Genomic DNA, 18,219 nt, shown 5'->3' on the forward strand with positions numbered 1-18,219 from the left:
GTATTTCATACGATCAAAAATATAGTAATGCAGTGATACTTATTTTTAATAATTGTCTTAATTCTTTATTTACTTATAACTCATTTCGTTATTATTACAATAATGTATTTGATCAGCGCGATAAGTGTTATATTTCGATAATGGAGATACGAGTACCACACACCTTCCCTCGCGATTTTTACAGAAATCAAATGTGTTTTTATCAGTTGAATTTTATTTTAAAGAAACGCCACGTTTCCCACAAAAAATTGCTAAATGTTTCCTAAATATACATAGTTTAACTAAAAATATGACTACAATGTATTAAAAAGTTCTTGCACACGTAAAACAAATATTTTGTTTTATACGTCTTTAAATTAGGCGTTTTTGTTGGACACCTTGCGGTTTTCATGGTTTTTATATTTTAGTACTAGTCTTTCATTTGTTGCATTCTAATTTTGACTTTTCTCGCTAATGTTTTTAATAAAATTCATTTGATGTGGATTTTCCTTTAACTAAATTGAGCTAAAATATATTTTACGTTTACCATTTGTAACCATTTTGCCTTTTTGTAATTAAAAATAATTTTTGGATGGTTCCATTTGTGTTTAGATGCATTTCTTTCGCGCCAAAGAGAAGCATTTTGCCAGGGAAATTCTCACTTTCTTCACTTTTCAGTTGTTGCTTTTAATTCATAATCAAGTCGTTTTCTTTTCTGCATTCAACATTTCATTACTTCAAGAATTCCATACATTAAACTTAGAGCATAGAGAAGTACACTAAATATTAGATTTATTATACACATATATGCATTTAAATATTTGTGTGTATATATCGTATGTACATAATTAATAGGCAACCACTTAAGCTTACTATAAAAATAAGTATTGTTTATGCAATATTCAATTGCCACAAAATGTACTAAAAACCGAAAACTGTACAGTATACAATATTCATTCTCTTTATCTTTATCATTGTCAATCTGTTCAACAGCATTCTAAGCACATACACAGCGCATTTCCAAACCAAACCCAGCTGCAGCTGTCTACCAACAAAACTTCAACAATCTTTATTTATTAGGATGAGAAACGAATAATTTCAAAATTCTAGCAAATAAAAGGAAACAAATCCAATTTGTAAATGAGAACTTTCTGTCTTTACATGCACAATGCGGCTAAGCGTTTTCTCAAATGTTTTGCTCGTCTTTCAGATCTTTTAGGACTTAGGCTAGTTTGGTTTTGGATTTGGTATGCATGTTAATGCCGTGTAGGGTGCTACTAAATCGCCATTAGTACACACTAGCTTCATTGCTGCTGCTCCACTAATGTAGTTTTTTCCGTGTTTTTGTCGTCGCTGCATCTGTTACCCTTGGCTTAGTACATTAATTTTCATGAGGCGTACATGCGGTTAATATCATGCTGATATCTGTCCTGAATATCCTTGCGCTTCAGTTTGAAGGCAGCCGTTACCAGCCCCATGTCTGGAGACCAGACCTCCTTGCACAACGTGATAGCGGCGGGCACCTCGAACTTTTGCAATTTGCCTGAAAGATAATATATCTATATTATAGTACATTTCGAAAACATCTAATTCTCCTTCTTAGCTTACATTTCCGCGCATGCTCGGCAATCTCCTTGAGTATAGCCTTTTCTATGATGGGCGATGAGCACAGCTCCTCGTAGGTCTTGTCTCCCAGGCCATGTTTTTCAGCAAGCTCCTCCAGATGCTTCTGGTTGGGAACGACCAGCGCCACGGTAAATTGCTTAGTGGGATCTCCATATACGCAAATGTTTTCGATAATTCCACATGTCTTTAACTCAGATTCAACCTTGCCCAGAGAGACATATTCGCCGGCTTGCAGCTTAACGAGATCCTTCTTACGATCTGCAGAAAAGTAAGATATTATATATATAGATTTCCTGAATATAAATTTGGTTTGAAAACCTACCTATAATCTTAAGTACGCCATCAGCTTGGATTTCGCCAATGTCTCCGGTTTTGAACCATCTTCGTCCATCCTCCTCAAAGAAATCCTCGTTGGTCTTGCCGGGCAACTTGTAGTAGCCCTGTGAGACACACTCGCCGCCAATGAGAACCTCGCCCTGGGGATGGGGCTTGTTTGTGACGCGGTAGTTTCCCTCCTCCCAGTTGACCAGGCGGATATCGCAGACGGTCAAGGGTCCTCCAGTACGTCCATAGGTCATATCGCGATCTGTTTTTGGGCATGGAGTCAATTACTGGATTCAAAAAACAATTTTGTAATCCTTACAATCCATTACTGTGGCTCCAGAAGTGGTTTCCGTAAGGCCATAGCCCTGGATAAGCTCCAAGCACAGGCAGGTCTTAATTTGCTCATGGGTGTCTGCTGATAGAGGTGCTCCACCGGACATAATGATTCGCACTTTGCCGCCCATCAGCTTTGCCACCTTTTTGAAGACCAATCTGCAAATGAATTGATAGGTTTTGTAACCAACTTAAGACCTTGATAAGTGCACTTTTCTTACTTGTCAATTAGCGGCGTCTTGTAGCCACGTTGCACCCACTTTACTTTGTACTGGTAGAGGAATTTGAAGAGCGATTTCCTGAACGCCGAGCCCGAGTTGACCTTGTCGTTAATGCCCTTGGAGATGCGATCGAGTATCAGCGGCACCGAAGTCATGCAGGTGGGCTTTAGTACGGTGGCATCACCCTTGCATCCGCGTTTGATCTTGCTGCTAGTGTCGATAAGGGTCAACGGTGTCGAGTAGCCGATGGGCACGCCGGTCATAAGACATACACTCTCCGCAACCAGTTCAAAAACGTGGGCCAGGGGCAGGAATCCGATCAGAACATCGTCCGGATAGATGGGCACCATATCAACGAATCCCTTCATTGTGGCAATGCAGTTCTTGTGGGACAACAGGACGCCCTTGGGTGTGCCGGTGGAGCCGGAAGTGTACATGATGATGGCAATGTCATCGCCCTTGGGTGGAACGTTCTCTGTTGGATAAGAAAAAAAAACAATGGTTAAAAAGAGTCTAGGAAACAGAGCAAGCTATTTAAATCGTATTTATTTTAAGCAGAAGAGCATGCTTAATGCTTTACGACATTTTTACTCATGTATATTACGTACTTTAGACCAGACTTGAATGACAAATTCTTTCAAAATTGTGCAGGGTAAAGATTTGAGTTTGAAGACACGATTCAGAATGACAGAAGACCTGGAGGAGTTCATCACCCTGACGCCGTTGACTTGTGTGCAACAGTGCAATGCTTTACTAGGCGCCAGATCAACGAAACCGAAAAGCTGCATTGTTTTTTTTACACTTTTTGGAGCTTACTGCGGCGTACTCGTCTATCGGGCATATCGGGCATATGCCTCGAAACAAGGAGGAAATGGGGAGAAAATATCAGAAGTGATAGCGCTTGAGGCTAAAGCGGATGATCTGAATGTAGAACCAGGTTCCAGCCTTGTGAACGAACTTTTAGAGCAAGCGCAGCCGATCCTATTGCAGCCTGTCGAGCTTTCCAGCACTGACATGAGGTAAGTGAAGTAAAACACTAAATTATCTATTGACATATTCTGCCTTTGAAACAGATGGCGCTATTGCAGCCAGTTGCCTGAACCAGAATTCAAGCTAGGCTCAGATGGTGATGACGAAGAATTCGAAGAATCAAGTATTATATTGGATGAAAACGATCACGTCACAGTATCAGCGGCCACATCCACAACAAAGCCTAAAAATCTCAAGCCAACCACCTTTTCGGTGTAAATCACAATGCTGATTGGCAAACGAATCCATCGTTTGATGAAAAGTAGAATAAATCATCTTTTAAAGCCCTCTTAAAACGTACCGAATTTGCTTTCCTGTCCGGACTTCACAACCTGGTTGAAGGGCAATATCTTGACGCCGTCCTTGAAGCCAGTGGTCTCCGTCTTTTGCAGCTGATCCTCGATGTAGATTATGGTCTTCACCAGGGGGCACTTGTCCAGCAGAGTCTTGAACTTGGGCAACAGATCGTGCGAGGTGATAACCGTGGTGACTTCCGTTTCGGTGATGCCTGGGGACAGATTCGAAAGTTATTTCGGGTGTGAAAATATGCGTTATGCAATCTACTCACAGTGGGCCACTCCATCATCCCCCAGTGTAGCGTAGACGGTCACAATGGGCATAGCCTGTTTGAAGCATCCATGAGCGGCCATCATCCACTCGGCCCGAGTCTCAGCAAAGATTACTATGTTCTCGCGCGGTTTTTGTCCCAGTTCTCGAAGACCGCGTCCGAAATTGGCCGCAGTGCGCTCCGCCTCGGTGAAAGTTTTCCACTTGTAGTCGCCCAGGTTGTACTTCTTGAAGACACGACCATTTTGCTGCACCTCATCCTCCTCGCTGAGGATCTGGCGGGTACCCAGGCAGCGTTTCGACGTGTACGTCTTGGCCACATAATTGAAGACTTTTTCCAGCGTGTCGATGTTCTCCTGCAACATCTTCACGTGGACATCACGCGGCGGATCTGTAGTCCGGTAGGTCAGCTCATTGTCATCATTTCGTATGATTTTTGCCTGGAAAATGTGCAAAACCGTGGCGATTACTTAAATGTTTTGTCAGACGTTGCGATTCAAATAAACGCTAGATTAGGGGAGGGACCACAAAGTAAAGTCGACAGAGAGATAACAGACATGTGAGTTTTCGAGGGGTTGTTGAGGTGAGGGCCATAACTCAGGAGATCATGTTTCGTTGACCAACACCAAAAAGAGTCTCCAAACAGGGGATTCAACTCTGGATACGATCACCAGTCCTTGGAACATTTATTGTGCGTGTGTTGTGTTTATGTGTGTGTGGTATGGGGGTGCCCCAATGTGTCTGTGTGTTTTTGTAATGTGTGTATGTTCCGTAACAGATAGTATTATTAAACTATTAAAAACACATTTGCAAAAGTTAAACCTCAATGTCATCCGGCGCGTACTTGGACTCATCGACCAACATTTTCTGGTTAATGGGCTTGGCCTGTAGAGGAAGGAGGTGAGATAAGCGATGAGAAGCTAGTAAAGCCATAATATTGGATAAAGATTTCCTGATCCCTAATATATGAAACCATTCTACCCTTATTATTTATGACCAATCGACCGTATCTGACTAAAAGCAATTAATAGCAATTTATTGTTTATAAACTTTAAAAACAAGTTTTCACAAATTTATGATGCAAGCGGTTTTAGTTTCCGACGTTGGCATAACCATAACCCATAAACCTTATCAGCCGACTGAATAGGCCAACCATAAAGCGCTCCATTTAGATAGTACAAAATCAGTTGTAGAAGTTTCCTAGCTGAGGTTTTTTCAAAAAAAGTTGTAGCTGATAAAAAAAACTTTCTGCTAACTGGCCAAACCTAATTTTAATAAACTGCACTAGAATAATAATTAAATCGACAATTCAATTGCTAATATTTTAATTTTTTTAACTCCATAATTCGACGTTCTTCACTTAAGCTTTGAGAAAAGAGTGTGAGCAACGCAATGATCCACTTCAGTAACAAAGTCAAATAGCTCCTCCATGCATGTCTCAGTGGTTTTGGATCGGCCATTCACACGATCATTGCATTCTTGATACTTTTGGTACAAGGATTGGATATGGTCTTTGGCCTCGCACTTTTCCCTAAGGTCTGCTTGTGGATCAACCAACTTTTCTTCGTCGTCACCGGCTTTAACGACAGGCTGCGAGAACCAGCTTTTAAATGCCATGCTTGCAGCTTTCAAAGAATACAGCTAATACTAAATGAATAATTTATTTTCCAGGAAATTAGATACCAACTCTCAATATTTACAAATCTTTCTGACTGACAGCTTACGCTTTTAATATATGTAACTGGTAGCTAATATTTTCGAAATGTTCTGCATGACTCAGTGAAGGAAAATAACATTCTATAAGCGAATTTCCTGGTTGTTTGGGAGATACACAAGGCCCGCTATTGTTCTACGTTGCACGATTCTCTTATCAGGACCACCTGCGTTGTCTATGAATGTGGCCTGACAACCTGTGCAATTATCATACACAGCTATGATTGGGTGTTCTCACATTTGCGAAATAATAAAGCAAAACGAAAGCAAGAAAATCACTTCGGCTAATTTCCACATAAAAAGTGAATCTCTGATAAAGACATATAGATAGTAAAAAAAAAAAAGGGGAACTGGTCAGAAAATCAAAGATCAATCAATAGATAATAAAAATATAAATGTAAAAAAAACACCTGCCTGGAGCAAGCTTCGAAGTTAGGAAAATTAGGTCTAGAAAAATAAAATCAAACTGATAAGCAAGGGTGCATTTTTCAAACATATAGTTAACTAAACAAAAGCATGCGATTGTAGCTAAGTTGTCAGGTCTCTGTACTTTGGAACGGCCAGGGCAAAGTCGAAAGTATTTCAACTACACGATTCTAGAGATAGTTATAGTCGGTGCACTGATTGGCCGGGTAAGTAAGTGGCTTTTTCCATTTTTTCCGCTAGCAAAGTCATTCAGCCATCATGTCACCACTCTCACCTTAACTCGACGAGAGTCCTGCCGGCGTTTCCAGGGTTTCTGCAGCACCAGATAAACCGGTAGCGTGATGATGTCGTACATGAAGGCGATCGCCTTGATCGCGCCAATTGCGCTCTGCACCCAGAAGCTGTCCATTCTGTAAAGGCAATAAAAAATACAAATTAGTGGCCAATTGGTATGCAAATTTAAGCAGGCAAGAACTATTGGTTTTCTCGACTCATCACGTATATGCCCGGTTGGTTGGTTGTTCGAACGATTCTCCCATTGCACCCACCCACTCGTTGTAGCGCCGTCGCAAGCCGAAAACCAACTGATATCACCACCTGTTGCTGCTGCCACTGTTAGCAAGTCTTGAAAATCCGAAAGTGGAAAGGGGTAGACACTCTCACGCTCAGTTCGAATCTCGGTGCTCAGAAAACGCTTTTCAAACGGGCGATAACAAGTGGAGAGCACTGGAAGTGTTCGGCTTTTTATCAGCTAGAGATTGCTAAGCCGTAACGAGCCGAAGTCCGATTCGTAGGCAATATCTAACCCTCAAGGGACCCGAGAAACTGGCCATTGAAAAGAACTGAAACTTAAGTGTACGTCTGGTACTCGCCTGGACCCTTCCATATGTCTGGTTCCTTATCTGCTTTCTAAGCGATCTAAACTCAACTAGATTAGTTGCCAAGAAGCCTATAAAACGTGTCAAAAATCAAGGGTATCAGCCATATTTCATTAATCACTTCAAATAATGTATAGCTATTAAATGAGCCAAATGTTTTACATTACAAACTTTCGTTTTTTATTATAAAACCAAGTAGCTAACTAAATAATTTATTTTGTTTTTTATTTCTACGTTATTTTTGTACTTATCGACAACCGAAAATATCCCAAAAATTTATCAGCAAGTCTCACTTTCTTTGTAATTCCATTAAAACTTCCGACATTATGCCAACTTTTTATCACTATATTTATAATTGCAATTAGAAAAAATAACTCATGCCAAATATATTTAAAATTTTGTTTTTTCATTAAAAATTTGATCGCTAGCCACCAGGACACTAGATAAAGTTATTATCGCAATGCTCAATTAATTAAAATGATACGATTTTAATTTGTAAATATTTTCTGGAATTTGACTAAGAAATTCGCTTATTCATAATGTTTTTTTGTTCGCCGGTGGGTTAATTTTAGAACCAGTTACGAGAACATAACTAAGCTAGAAGCTAGTTATGTTAGGAAACGAGTCATGCTGGGAGTCGCATTTAATCTGCTTATGTATAAAGCATATATAGTAAACGGTTTGTGGTATATGTGAGCGATTATAGCGTGTGGCACTTTATACAATCCATAGTGCAAAATGCAGTTAAAGACTGCACACTTAAAGAACCTTCGTATGTGAGTGCTGGCCTGATAAGCAAATTGATAGCCTTGAACTTGGATTGCGCAAGTGGGCATGACGTCAATTTCCCGGACCAATGCGCTTAAAATGTTAAAGTTTGTCACTAAGGTGGTTTTTGAAACATAGATTTAAAGTTTTTTAAGTATATAGCATAAGTAGTTCAAATTTTTAATTTATTTTTGTTTGCATAAATACTATTTCTAAAAGTATTTCCAAAGTCTCTGTAAATATACCATGAATCCATAAGCTTATACTTAATTATATACATATATACGCATTGAATACAAGAAAAGCAAGCATAAAATTTAACAATCATTACTTTAGTAAATATATTTATCTACTTACTGGGCATCGTCTTCGATGAACATCTTGCCGTTTTTTTTATTTGTCCGATTTCCGATTTCAATGGATTATCTTAATGGGTGGTGGAAATAAGCGATGTGCGAGAGGAGTGACGCTCTCTTTTTTAGGGGATATCCTCCAAAGAAGCTTAGCTCGATATATGGCAAGGACGAACAAACAATGGATGCAACAATAAAACGATGATATCAGGTCCCTCTGATTGCTGTTTTCACCTGGAACCGGAAGAAGAACGAATATATGCATTTATGTAGTGAAATGGGATAAGACAACAAAATGGAAGAAATACGAAATACAAAGAAAGCGTGTAAATCCGAAAATTTACTTAAAGCCGCAACCAAAAGAGTGTGATGACATAACAAAAGATACTTAATCATACCAAAAATAATCAAACATTGCTATCTTTAAATACTATTTTTAAACAGAAAGTAATTTCCCGTTTGCATTCTTAAAATAGATAACAATAATCAAAATGCCCACAAATATTTTTTTAATTGGGAAACATTTGTTCTGGCCTTCTTAAATATTATAATCAAATTAGAACTTAAAGCCAAAGAAAGATATTCTTATTGCTTGGATTTACTAAATGATTGCCAGAAAGACAATGTGTTGATAATAAGAATATAAGGAACGATTTGAGATAGTACATATCAACAGAGAAAAAAAGATATGTAGACCAATATTAAAATTAGACGGGCAGTTTTAAGAGATAATCTAGAGAGCGGTTGCATAATTGGAATTTTAAGCTCTCACATTCACTCTCTCTCTCTTTTTCAGTCTGCCTATTAGTTGAGATAGAGAAACATTGACATAGGTCGGGGACATCAATCGAAACTATTTAAATATTTTGGCATTAATTTACACAACTTACAAAAGAACGCCTTCGTATTTGTAGTTACGAGCAAATGTTGAAGGAGGCCAAAGTCCGATACACCAAGGTTTATCCGCTCTGAAAGCCGATATTGAATGGGTTCTTTAGAATCTGCCGTCACTGATAAACAACGAAGAACATTTCATTCCAAGGCGCCCAAAGTTCACTTCTTATGCAATCGCTCAAGACTTAAAATCATGCGATATACTGGTGATATTTAAGGGTATACAAATGTGAAACTCTGTTTCAGTCTGTTTCCGTAGAGTGCATTGAACTGACCAAAAAATAAAAATCTTTTGCTCGGTTATACCTTGTACATCTGAAATATGGTTAAAACTCAGAGAAGAGTCGAAACCGTAAAACGTGTGAATACGTGTTTTGTTTGCGAAGAAAAGAGAATATGAAAACATAACGAAGGCAGCGAAAATAACACATTTCGTTATTATTAATATATGCAAAAAAGACAGTTAGCAAAACAACTGACACAGTGGGTCAAATCCAGTCTTATAGTGATTACAAGGATTACAACAAAATAGAGAATTTAGCCCAGCACCACCTGTGGCGAAGGAGGTATTTTAAGAGGTTAGAATTTAAGTAACCACATCGTTTCCATAAAGGGAATTGCAACGAGACCTATATTGAACTGTTTAGAAATTGGCCTTTTCCCAAAAGTTGAGCTACAAATATACATATACTAGAAATGGGATAATGTATATTTTATTCAACATATTTATTTCAAATATGTGCTTTGACAACCACTGTGCAAGGTTTATAGCCATCAAGTAGCGCAGCACAGGCGAAAGTTGTTTGGCTGCCGTTGTTGGTTAATGAATGAAAACTAAATGAAAATATTAAATGGTTAAGCGTTGCATATGTTTTGGTTCGAGTATAATCATTTCCACAGCTCACCAATGTGCTATTCCGATCTTGAGCCCCAGGTCAAAGATTTATTTCAAAGCACACAAAAAGAGATGAGAACCTGGTGAATGGCGTGTTGGAAGCAAAGGTTATACCAAGTGTTCTTTTTAAGTAAGTAATCATGGTCCGGTTGAAAACAATAAGGAAATTGTGCGCATTAAGCCTGTGATTACTGTAATCCGTACTTTGGACGCGACCCGACCCCCAACACCGCCCCTCTGGTCAGCAGTGTGCGATGTCGCACATGTGAAAAAATTATGGTGGTTGTGCCTAAATCAGCACTGCTCTGAGAACTGATTGAATCAGATACGATTCGTAAACCTTGAGGGTTACATAGCGCACACACCCGGCGTATGCGTAATTTTTACGACGAGCACTTTAACCGGTACAGAGGTCAACAGCCATCAAACGACATTCCAAAAACAACAACACTGGCGCTAACCGCAACAAGATTGCGATTATATCTGAACTTACAATTAAATTTTCAACTTTAAAAATCGTTTAAATTCAATTTTGAAATGGCAATTTCGGCTTTTAAAAAATGTATTTATAAATGGATTATCTGTGTACATATTTTACGATACAATAAACATGAGTGGACTGACTTTAAAAGTCATTTCCCAAATGGGAGTTTCGGTACTTTAAACCGCATCACACAAATTCTTTTTCTTTTTTAAAATTTGCGTTTTGGAAGTAAGCAGTAGAACATTACGGTTCAATAAAGGTACATTACTGATAAGCTTTATGGTTCGATTAAAATGCAATTTGGAAATGAGAGTTCCAAGAAATAAACAACTTGTTTTTAGAAAGCTACGGTCATATAAAAGTTAGTTGATAACCTTAAGCAATATTTAAAATGCAAATCACATATATCCCACATTTTATTTTACAGTCTCTTACTTTTAGTTAATCATCACTTAAAATATAGCCAGCTCTCAACTGATTGCACATGGCAAACTGTTTTGTAATGTAAGGGTGAAACTCTTTTAATTGCTTCTATTAAAACAAAGGCAGAAACCTTGCATTAATTACAACTGACAAAGGTTCTCGTAACTGTTTTTACTGCTGTGGTGCTAGAATACACAAACTCTTTCCGATTCGGAATTGATTGCTATTATTATTTGCTTACATTGCACGACAGACTGCAACCGGCTGAAAAGCATTGAACAAATGAACACGTAACGCTTGATCAAATCGAAAACACAAACAGAAACGTCATGCAAAATAACGAATGTGAAGTAGAGCAAACCCCGAACTTGAAACCACTTTTGTGCTGTTACTTCAAAAAAAGAAAAACTAAAACAAAATGAGCTGTTAAAGTCCAAGATCACTTTTTGTTCCAAACTAAAACATTACGAAATGTGATAAGCGTTCCACTTTAATTGGTTAAAATTTGCAACAAAGAGAAAAGTTAAACTCATAAAGAACACGTCATCATAAATGCGTCAGACAGAAACGTGTCCATTAACGTGCGTATTTCATAGTATTTTGAATATTGGGTACATCTCTCTTTGTTGAGTAAAGTTGCGCTGCAAAAAGTAAACTTTTGGCTTTTCTGTCTGGGCAACATTTTCTCAGCTCTAGTTTTAGCCACCTGTATGTTTACAATTGAATCGCGGCAAGATCGCTTGCATAAATATTACTTAAAGTTCGGTCAAGGTTTTGGGTTTTATGGGAAATAGTAACGGGAACACTGATTGCCGTGACATTGGAACGGGCGGGCGGGCGTGTGGAAATAGGAGAGCACAACATTATTCTGCCTGACGCGAATGCGGATAATGCAAAATTTAAATTGAATTGCAACATTTGATTTTTTTCCATGGAGGCGGGGTTACGTGACTGTCTGCTATATCTCCGTCTATCCCGCTCCCTCGATCGGTCGTTCTCTGAGGAATAATGGGGTAACAAAATCATCGTATGACTGTGTCAAAGTCCAAAATAAAAATACTTTTGCAGTCGCAGTACACACATAAACACGAGAAAAATTGCTCAAACGAGATTGAAATACGGACAACAATGCTACACAGAACAAAAATAAAAGCTGATTTAAACATGTTGTTTAAAAATATTATTTTTACAAGAATTACGTAAGATTTTATGTATTAAAAATACCTAATATCTAATATTTCAGTTATTTGAAATATATTATCTTGAGATCTGATACATGAGAAAGTATTCCGTATTAAATATTTTGTAATCCAATTTCTTTTGGATTCTTCTGCCCCTTACATAAATTAATTAAATAAAACTATCTATTGGGTTAACTTTAAAATAAAAACTATCGATTAAATGCAAACAACACGTACAAATATTTCCTGTGTGGCCTCAACAGCATCATTAAGTGAGAACAACATTTGCACGGGCCGTTGAATATTTCATTGAATGAAAATGAGCCACAGAGAAAGAGTAACAAACATGCCAAACAAACAACCGAATGACCGACAGTGTGGGTGTGTTTTGGAGGCGAACTGAAAATAAATTTAATAATCGCCTCAGAGAAAGAGAAAAAAAGAAAGAACGGAGATAGCTACATCCATACGCAGAGAGAAAGAAAGATCACCGGACTCTCATTTGCACCCGCTCACTTTTCATGAATGCTCGAGATATGTAAATAGGCGTGTGTGAAAGTAAGGCAGCCGCGTAGCGCTAAAATAAATGACCTAGACAAGCGAGTACTTATCTTTAGAGTGACCATCAACCGTAGAGCACGTGCTCGAGTGAAATTTTCCAGAGGAAAACAAATTTTGACAATGATCGTGAGAGCCAGGGGCAATGCGTTGGCAAAGCCGAAAGCCCGGTTTAATCGAAGCGGTACTGCGCGAAAACCGGTTAGAAAATCGACCAAAGTCATGACTAAAACAAACACAAATAATGCTCATGCGATCCAGGGGCTTAGATTGAAGGGGCCTTAACGACCTCTCATACCGGCTGGTGTCAAAGAATCACCAGTTACAAGTGCCCCCCATTTTCTAAGCCACTGCCATTCAAACTGAGATACAAATCGACTTGTTTTCTAAACCTGCTGCTTGCCAAACAGAACTTTTTACCCGCAAATGAGGTACAAGTCGTTGGCATGCCCAACCAGAAATAGAAACAAAAGCTGCATTTGGAGTTTAAACTTTAAAGCTAACGAAATTGTTGGAAAAGTAATGCACAGAAAACTTAGCATATAGTGAATCCTATTTATATTAACACAAAAAGCGTAGTTCAAAAGCCTTTTAATTAAAGAAAAATAATTGGCCAAATTTTTTTTATTTTAAAAGAAGAAAACAAAAAACTATAAAACTTTGCTATGGCTGGCACAGATATTGATTATTAGCAGTCTTCACAAATTGAATGCAATCAAATAAAATTAAATAATGCGAAAAGGGAGAGATGAATCACAATCGACAGCTGTTGCATCGGGCAAACCGAAAATAACGGTTAGGTTTAGCTGTTAAAGCACTGGGCAAGCTGACAAATCGGGGTTTGGGCAACAGGCCGATTACAGATTGTCATTACAGTCCGCAGTTCAGGGGCGGTTGAGGGCAGACGTTGGGCGGGGTGACGCCCAGACATCGCGTGACTATTTTTGACTATGCGCCCAAGGAGATAAAGAAAATGGGGAAAAAATAAAACTCAGCAACTGCAGCTACACACATAATATTACGCTTCACAACTGCATGACACAAAAAAACTCCAAGTTTATTGCATCACTTCTGAGTTTACTTAACGTTTTTTTATTTTACATTATATTTATTATTATTTTGGTTATTGAGACCCAACCGTTATAAAACCAGTATTATGTTTTTTTTATAATCATTCAACAAATTGCTTGAGTATGTATTGCCAAACTCTTTTGTTTTTGCTTTTTGTTCAGTGTGGCAGTCGGAAAAGTCACGAGGCACTGGGCGAAAGGGATGGTGGCAAGGGGGTCGCACTGTGGGCTGGTTGGGTTGCAAGCGGCAAGTACTGTGGCACGTTTTTTCTTCGTTATACCAGCTGAAAATCGTATGAGATTCAGGGGAAATGTTGCCGCCGCCGAGGAGCTTAAAACAAAGTACAAGAATAATGCGGCGAAGAGAGTCAAAATTTTAGAGAGCCGGTTTCATGAGAGTGTGAGTCTACTGTACTGTACAGGGCGAAGAGAAAGAGAGAGAGAGAGACAGCAAACCAGGGGCAAAGTGTGAAAAGGTCAAAGAGCAAATTGTTTACATGAGACGGGCGGAAAACTGGGCGGTCTCGCCATGAATGAAAGCTGAGACCGGCAAATGCGGCTCGCCCACGAGGTAAAAATGTTCGGTATGGGAAGTCTTGTCAGGTTATTTATAATTTATAAAATCTTTTTATTTAACAAGTAACTAAAAACACAACCAAATAAGAAACTTTTTTGATGTGGGCCATTTAGAATTGATTTTTACTAAAGAACACGACAGAACGACAGTCAAATCTCTGAAAATCTTCGCTCTTAAAGAAGTAATTTAGGACAAAAGTTCGTCTATTCTTTTTTAATATACAACTCAAAGACCTTTATTAAATCCTAAATAAAATATTCAATTTAAAATCTAGTAAAAGTACAAAACGAGGAAAAAAGTGGGTTTTCCATTTAGTGTAAGTTGAATACATTTTTGTTTAGATATTTAGTGCCAGTTCCAGAAAGAGCACATTTTTTATACAAGGTTTTTCTCTTCCAGTTTTAAAATACTTGGCCAAGATACAAAAGATGAATATTGGAAAAGGTTTGTTTACGTTATAAACTTTTGTAAGATAAACTATTTATAGCAATAAAAAAGTTATACTTTTAAAGGAAGTTTGAGATTACTTTTTTTGTATTCTTCAACGGGAAGCATTTTTCTAAAATACCAAATTACGGTTGAAATTCTTTTAGAGATAAAAGATATTGCTATTTTCAACATTTCTGGTTTCCACATTTACCATCCCATCCACAATCGACTGACTTGCACGTAGTTTCGCTTATCGCAGGTCTATCTGTTCCGGCTGAACTTTTGAACGGCCGAATGTGCCCCCGCCTAGTGAATAACTACCGGCAGCTATGTGAGCGATATTCCGATTATTAAGTGCTTCCACCTCAAATGTCTGAGGCCCGTTTCCGGCCCAGGCAGAAGCCGCGCCCTAGAAACAAAAGCGTGGCATGAAAAGTGCAACCCAACCAGTGGGCCACCCACGCCACCCACCGCTCAGCTGGTTGCAAGGTATTAAAAACATCTGACACACGGCACACACACACTCTGTCACATACCGATGACCCCGAACTGAAAACCCCCGTTTTCCACCCACAAAGATAAAACTCGCATGATTTTCAGTTGGTATAACAAGCCGAGACAAAGAGAGAGATATATCCCCTTAGAGAGAGGGGGAGAGATATAAGACTGGGAGCGAGTTTGCGCAAAACACGTTACAAGAAATTTACACGTGCAAGCCAAGTAGGGGAAATCCATCCAGGGAGAGCGAAAGGAGAGAGCGTAAGATTTTGTTTATGTGCGTAGGTCTCAAACAGAATGGCACTCTCCGCATTTAATTACAATTTAAACTGCCTTGGGAAAGAATGCTATTAACAGGTTAAAAATAACGGTAAGGCAGCCGTAAAATACAGTAAAACTTCCACAAGAAGAATTTTTGCGACACTTAACTTCGAGGTAGAGCCTAAAAAATAATGTAATAGAACCTTGAACTGCTTTGATTATTGGTTAACATTTAATTATATCCTCGTGCCTGTACTATCGAGTTTTAAAAATTATTTTCAGATAATAAGTGAGTTTTTTAAAATGTTTAAAATGTCGTTTAAATCTAAAAGACAAAATTTAAAACAAAGAAGAAGGAACAGTATTGTCGACTGCCCCGACTGGTCAATTCCAAAAAAATATGAAACATTTCTTGCGGCGCGACATGCAATCTGATTTCAGGTGGCGCCATCTGCCGAAATTCAGTGCCCACACTACAAGCTAAGAACATGCAGCACCCCCTCCCCCGCTAACAGTTCTTTCGCTCTCACCTCTCTTGCAGTGACGTCATTATTTAAACTTATTTCCTAATAACTTTTAAAATACCGATTTTTTATATTGAATGGAAATATTTATTTCGATTGAAAAACATACACCGTCCAATCACAGAGTGACATGACATGTGTGAACCGCAATTGAAATAAACTTGTGCTGCATTACTGCATGTTTAATTCCAAATCTCCTATTATTTTAGTTTCCGAGAACCCGACGTTTATACGGACAAACGTGCCCTTCACTGCGTTGAAAACTTTTAACTGAAATTATAATACGGTCCGCAAGGGTATACAAATGGATAAAAAAAATGAAATCAAAAAGACAAAAAGAATATTAAATTATTTCTGTTTAATATCAAGTAGATTAAGTTGTTAAACCAAATGTTAAGTCCAATTTCATTAATTTTTACTGTAATTCGAACAGTTCCCATTTAAAAACAAAATTTTTTTGTTTACAAAATACAAATATTTTATCCTTTATTATATTTTTAAGTGCGTCTCGATGACGTTATAGAGATAAACAAAATGCCTCATTTGTATGGAGCTTTGTGAGCTTTTTTTAACCAAAACACAACAAAAATTGTAGTATACAAATTCGTGAGTAAATTGCACATTGGTAGTTTACTGAAGTCTGACTGTAAAATCAAGTGGCGAAAGCCAAACAAATCAATAAACAAACAGCAAACAAAATAAGTCCGGGCTGCCAATAGCAACCAATTGCATAAGGAAAGTGCAGGTGCACCAACACACGGACATTTAAATTGGGTCAAGAGAGAGGAGGATTGTTGATTCCTGGCCTCGAAAGCTAAATTTATTGGGTAAATTGATAAGGTGGCGTGACATCCTTGAAAAGCGGAAGCCGGCCGATGCAAAATATTGACAATAACTAGAACTTACCTATTTCAGAGGCCTAATTTTCAGTTCTAGACGACAGAGGCGGTAATTTTGGAGGGCGCACATGCAACGATTATCAAAATAAAATACAGAAATCAGCCAACAGATCACAGGATCGAAATAAATCACTGATTATATAAAATGACGTTTTGTGCCAATAAGAACGCACGCACACACACATTTACGCACGCAAACGCACACGTAATACCAGCATAATATGTTGCGTTGGCGTCAACACGTTTTTCTTTCTCTTCAATATCTATTTGTCTCAGAACTTGCAGACTTTATTTTAGATAGTCTACATTGCGCTTTAATTGATAAAACTTTCGCAAAAACTTTCACAAACTGCACAATTGCTCACTAACACACATACGGAGGGCAGCGGCGAACGTGTATAGGTATGTGTCGGTGTGTTTATCACGCCACTCGAAAACACTTTTCTACTTACACACACACTTGTTTTTTAAACTGCGTTTTAATGTTTTTTTTTATTGGATATTTGCTTTAGTTAGTTTGGCGCCCGCTTGCAAAGACGGCAAGACGCACAACGTTCTCAAATCACGTTAAATTTGTTTCTGAACTTTTTCGCTTTTTCGCCGCTTTTGCCACGAGATTTTTTTCTTTCTCCTTCGCCGCTCTCTTTTTTTCTCTCTCTCTCTCTCTGAATTTTGGAAAGGCGCTCTTTCCTTGTTAAGTGTGTGTTTAGTTTAGTCGTTTTCACTCAACTTCGATCAAAATTGATTACTTTTCTTTGTGCACCGACTGCATTTCTACTCACATCATGGCACCCAAAATTGCGCTATTGCCTTGGAGCCTCTTTTTGACGGTTTTTGCAGACTTCTAATCACGCGTCGAAAAATATTTGCATTTTACCGTGCAATGTGACCGGCGCTCGACCGCTAAATCGATGTTTACTCGATACTATCGCATCGAAGGCTGCCAGACTGCTCATATCACCGCTCTGGCAGCGCCGCCAAATTAAAAATTATGAAATAGAGATGGCCAACTTTTTCTACATTTATCTCGTGAAATATTAACTTCACGTAAAAAAGTCAAAAAACTTGGTTTGTCAAAATTCGTTTTTTCATGCGCTAAGAAAGCCGGTATCCACCTTTTTCATTTTATTTTCGTACGTTCAAGTTTGACTGAGTTTCTTACAAAAGTTGGTGGGACCCAATCGACCTATTTGTTGAAGATAAGGATTTATCCACTTCTGGTGGCGAATTAAAAAATGAGGACAGTTTGACTCAGACGGGAGTAATGAAAATGGCCTTAAAAACAAAACAATGTCAACGGAAACCTTTT

General features: G+C 38.4%; 3 protein-coding genes across 9 annotated transcripts; 1 reads left to right on the forward strand and 2 right to left on the reverse strand.

The window, feature by feature from the left end:
• Positions 1-192: 192 nt before the first annotated feature.
• On the reverse strand, positions 193-17,816 carry LOC108049625 (long-chain-fatty-acid--CoA ligase 3). Of its 7 annotated transcripts, none has more exons than XM_017130871.2 (12): positions 17,693-17,816; positions 16,918-16,943; positions 8,222-8,451; positions 6,493-6,628; positions 4,902-4,964; positions 4,081-4,519; positions 3,814-4,020; positions 2,484-2,958; positions 2,249-2,421; positions 1,928-2,191; positions 1,588-1,863; positions 193-1,522 (listed from the first exon to the last, which is right to left on the reverse strand). In XM_017130871.2, the coding sequence occupies exons 3-12, from the start codon at positions 8,242-8,244 to the stop codon at positions 1,368-1,370; spliced, it is 2,211 nt and encodes a 736-aa protein (XP_016986360.1). In that variant the 5' UTR covers positions 8,245-8,451; positions 16,918-16,943; positions 17,693-17,816; the 3' UTR covers positions 193-1,367. The 7 variants fall into 7 exon arrangements, with proteins under 7 accessions (XP_016986360.1, XP_016986361.1, XP_016986363.1 ...); XM_017130872.2 differs by lacking the exon at positions 17,693-17,816 and adding an exon at positions 17,363-17,501; XM_017130874.2 differs by lacking the exon at positions 16,918-16,943 and having other exon boundaries at positions 17,693-17,814.
• LOC108049626 lies at positions 3,032-3,808 on the forward strand. Its single transcript, XM_017130878.2, has 2 exons — positions 3,032-3,502; positions 3,557-3,808. The coding sequence occupies exons 1-2, from the start codon at positions 3,108-3,110 to the stop codon at positions 3,729-3,731; spliced, it is 570 nt and encodes a 189-aa protein (XP_016986367.2). The 5' UTR covers positions 3,032-3,107; the 3' UTR covers positions 3,732-3,808.
• Positions 5,376-6,486, reverse strand: LOC108049628 (cytochrome b-c1 complex subunit 6, mitochondrial). Its single transcript, XM_017130879.2, has one exon. The coding sequence runs from the start codon at positions 5,694-5,696 to the stop codon at positions 5,436-5,438; it is 261 nt and encodes an 86-aa protein (XP_016986368.1). The 5' UTR covers positions 5,697-6,486; the 3' UTR covers positions 5,376-5,435.
• Positions 17,817-18,219: the final 403 nt, after the last annotated feature.

Source organism: Drosophila rhopaloa, unplaced genomic scaffold (assembly GCF_018152115.1).
Source record: "Drosophila rhopaloa isolate 14029-0021.01 unplaced genomic scaffold, ASM1815211v1 contig_69, whole genome shotgun sequence".
NCBI classification, from domain to species: Eukaryota; Metazoa; Arthropoda; class Insecta; order Diptera; family Drosophilidae; genus Drosophila; species Drosophila rhopaloa.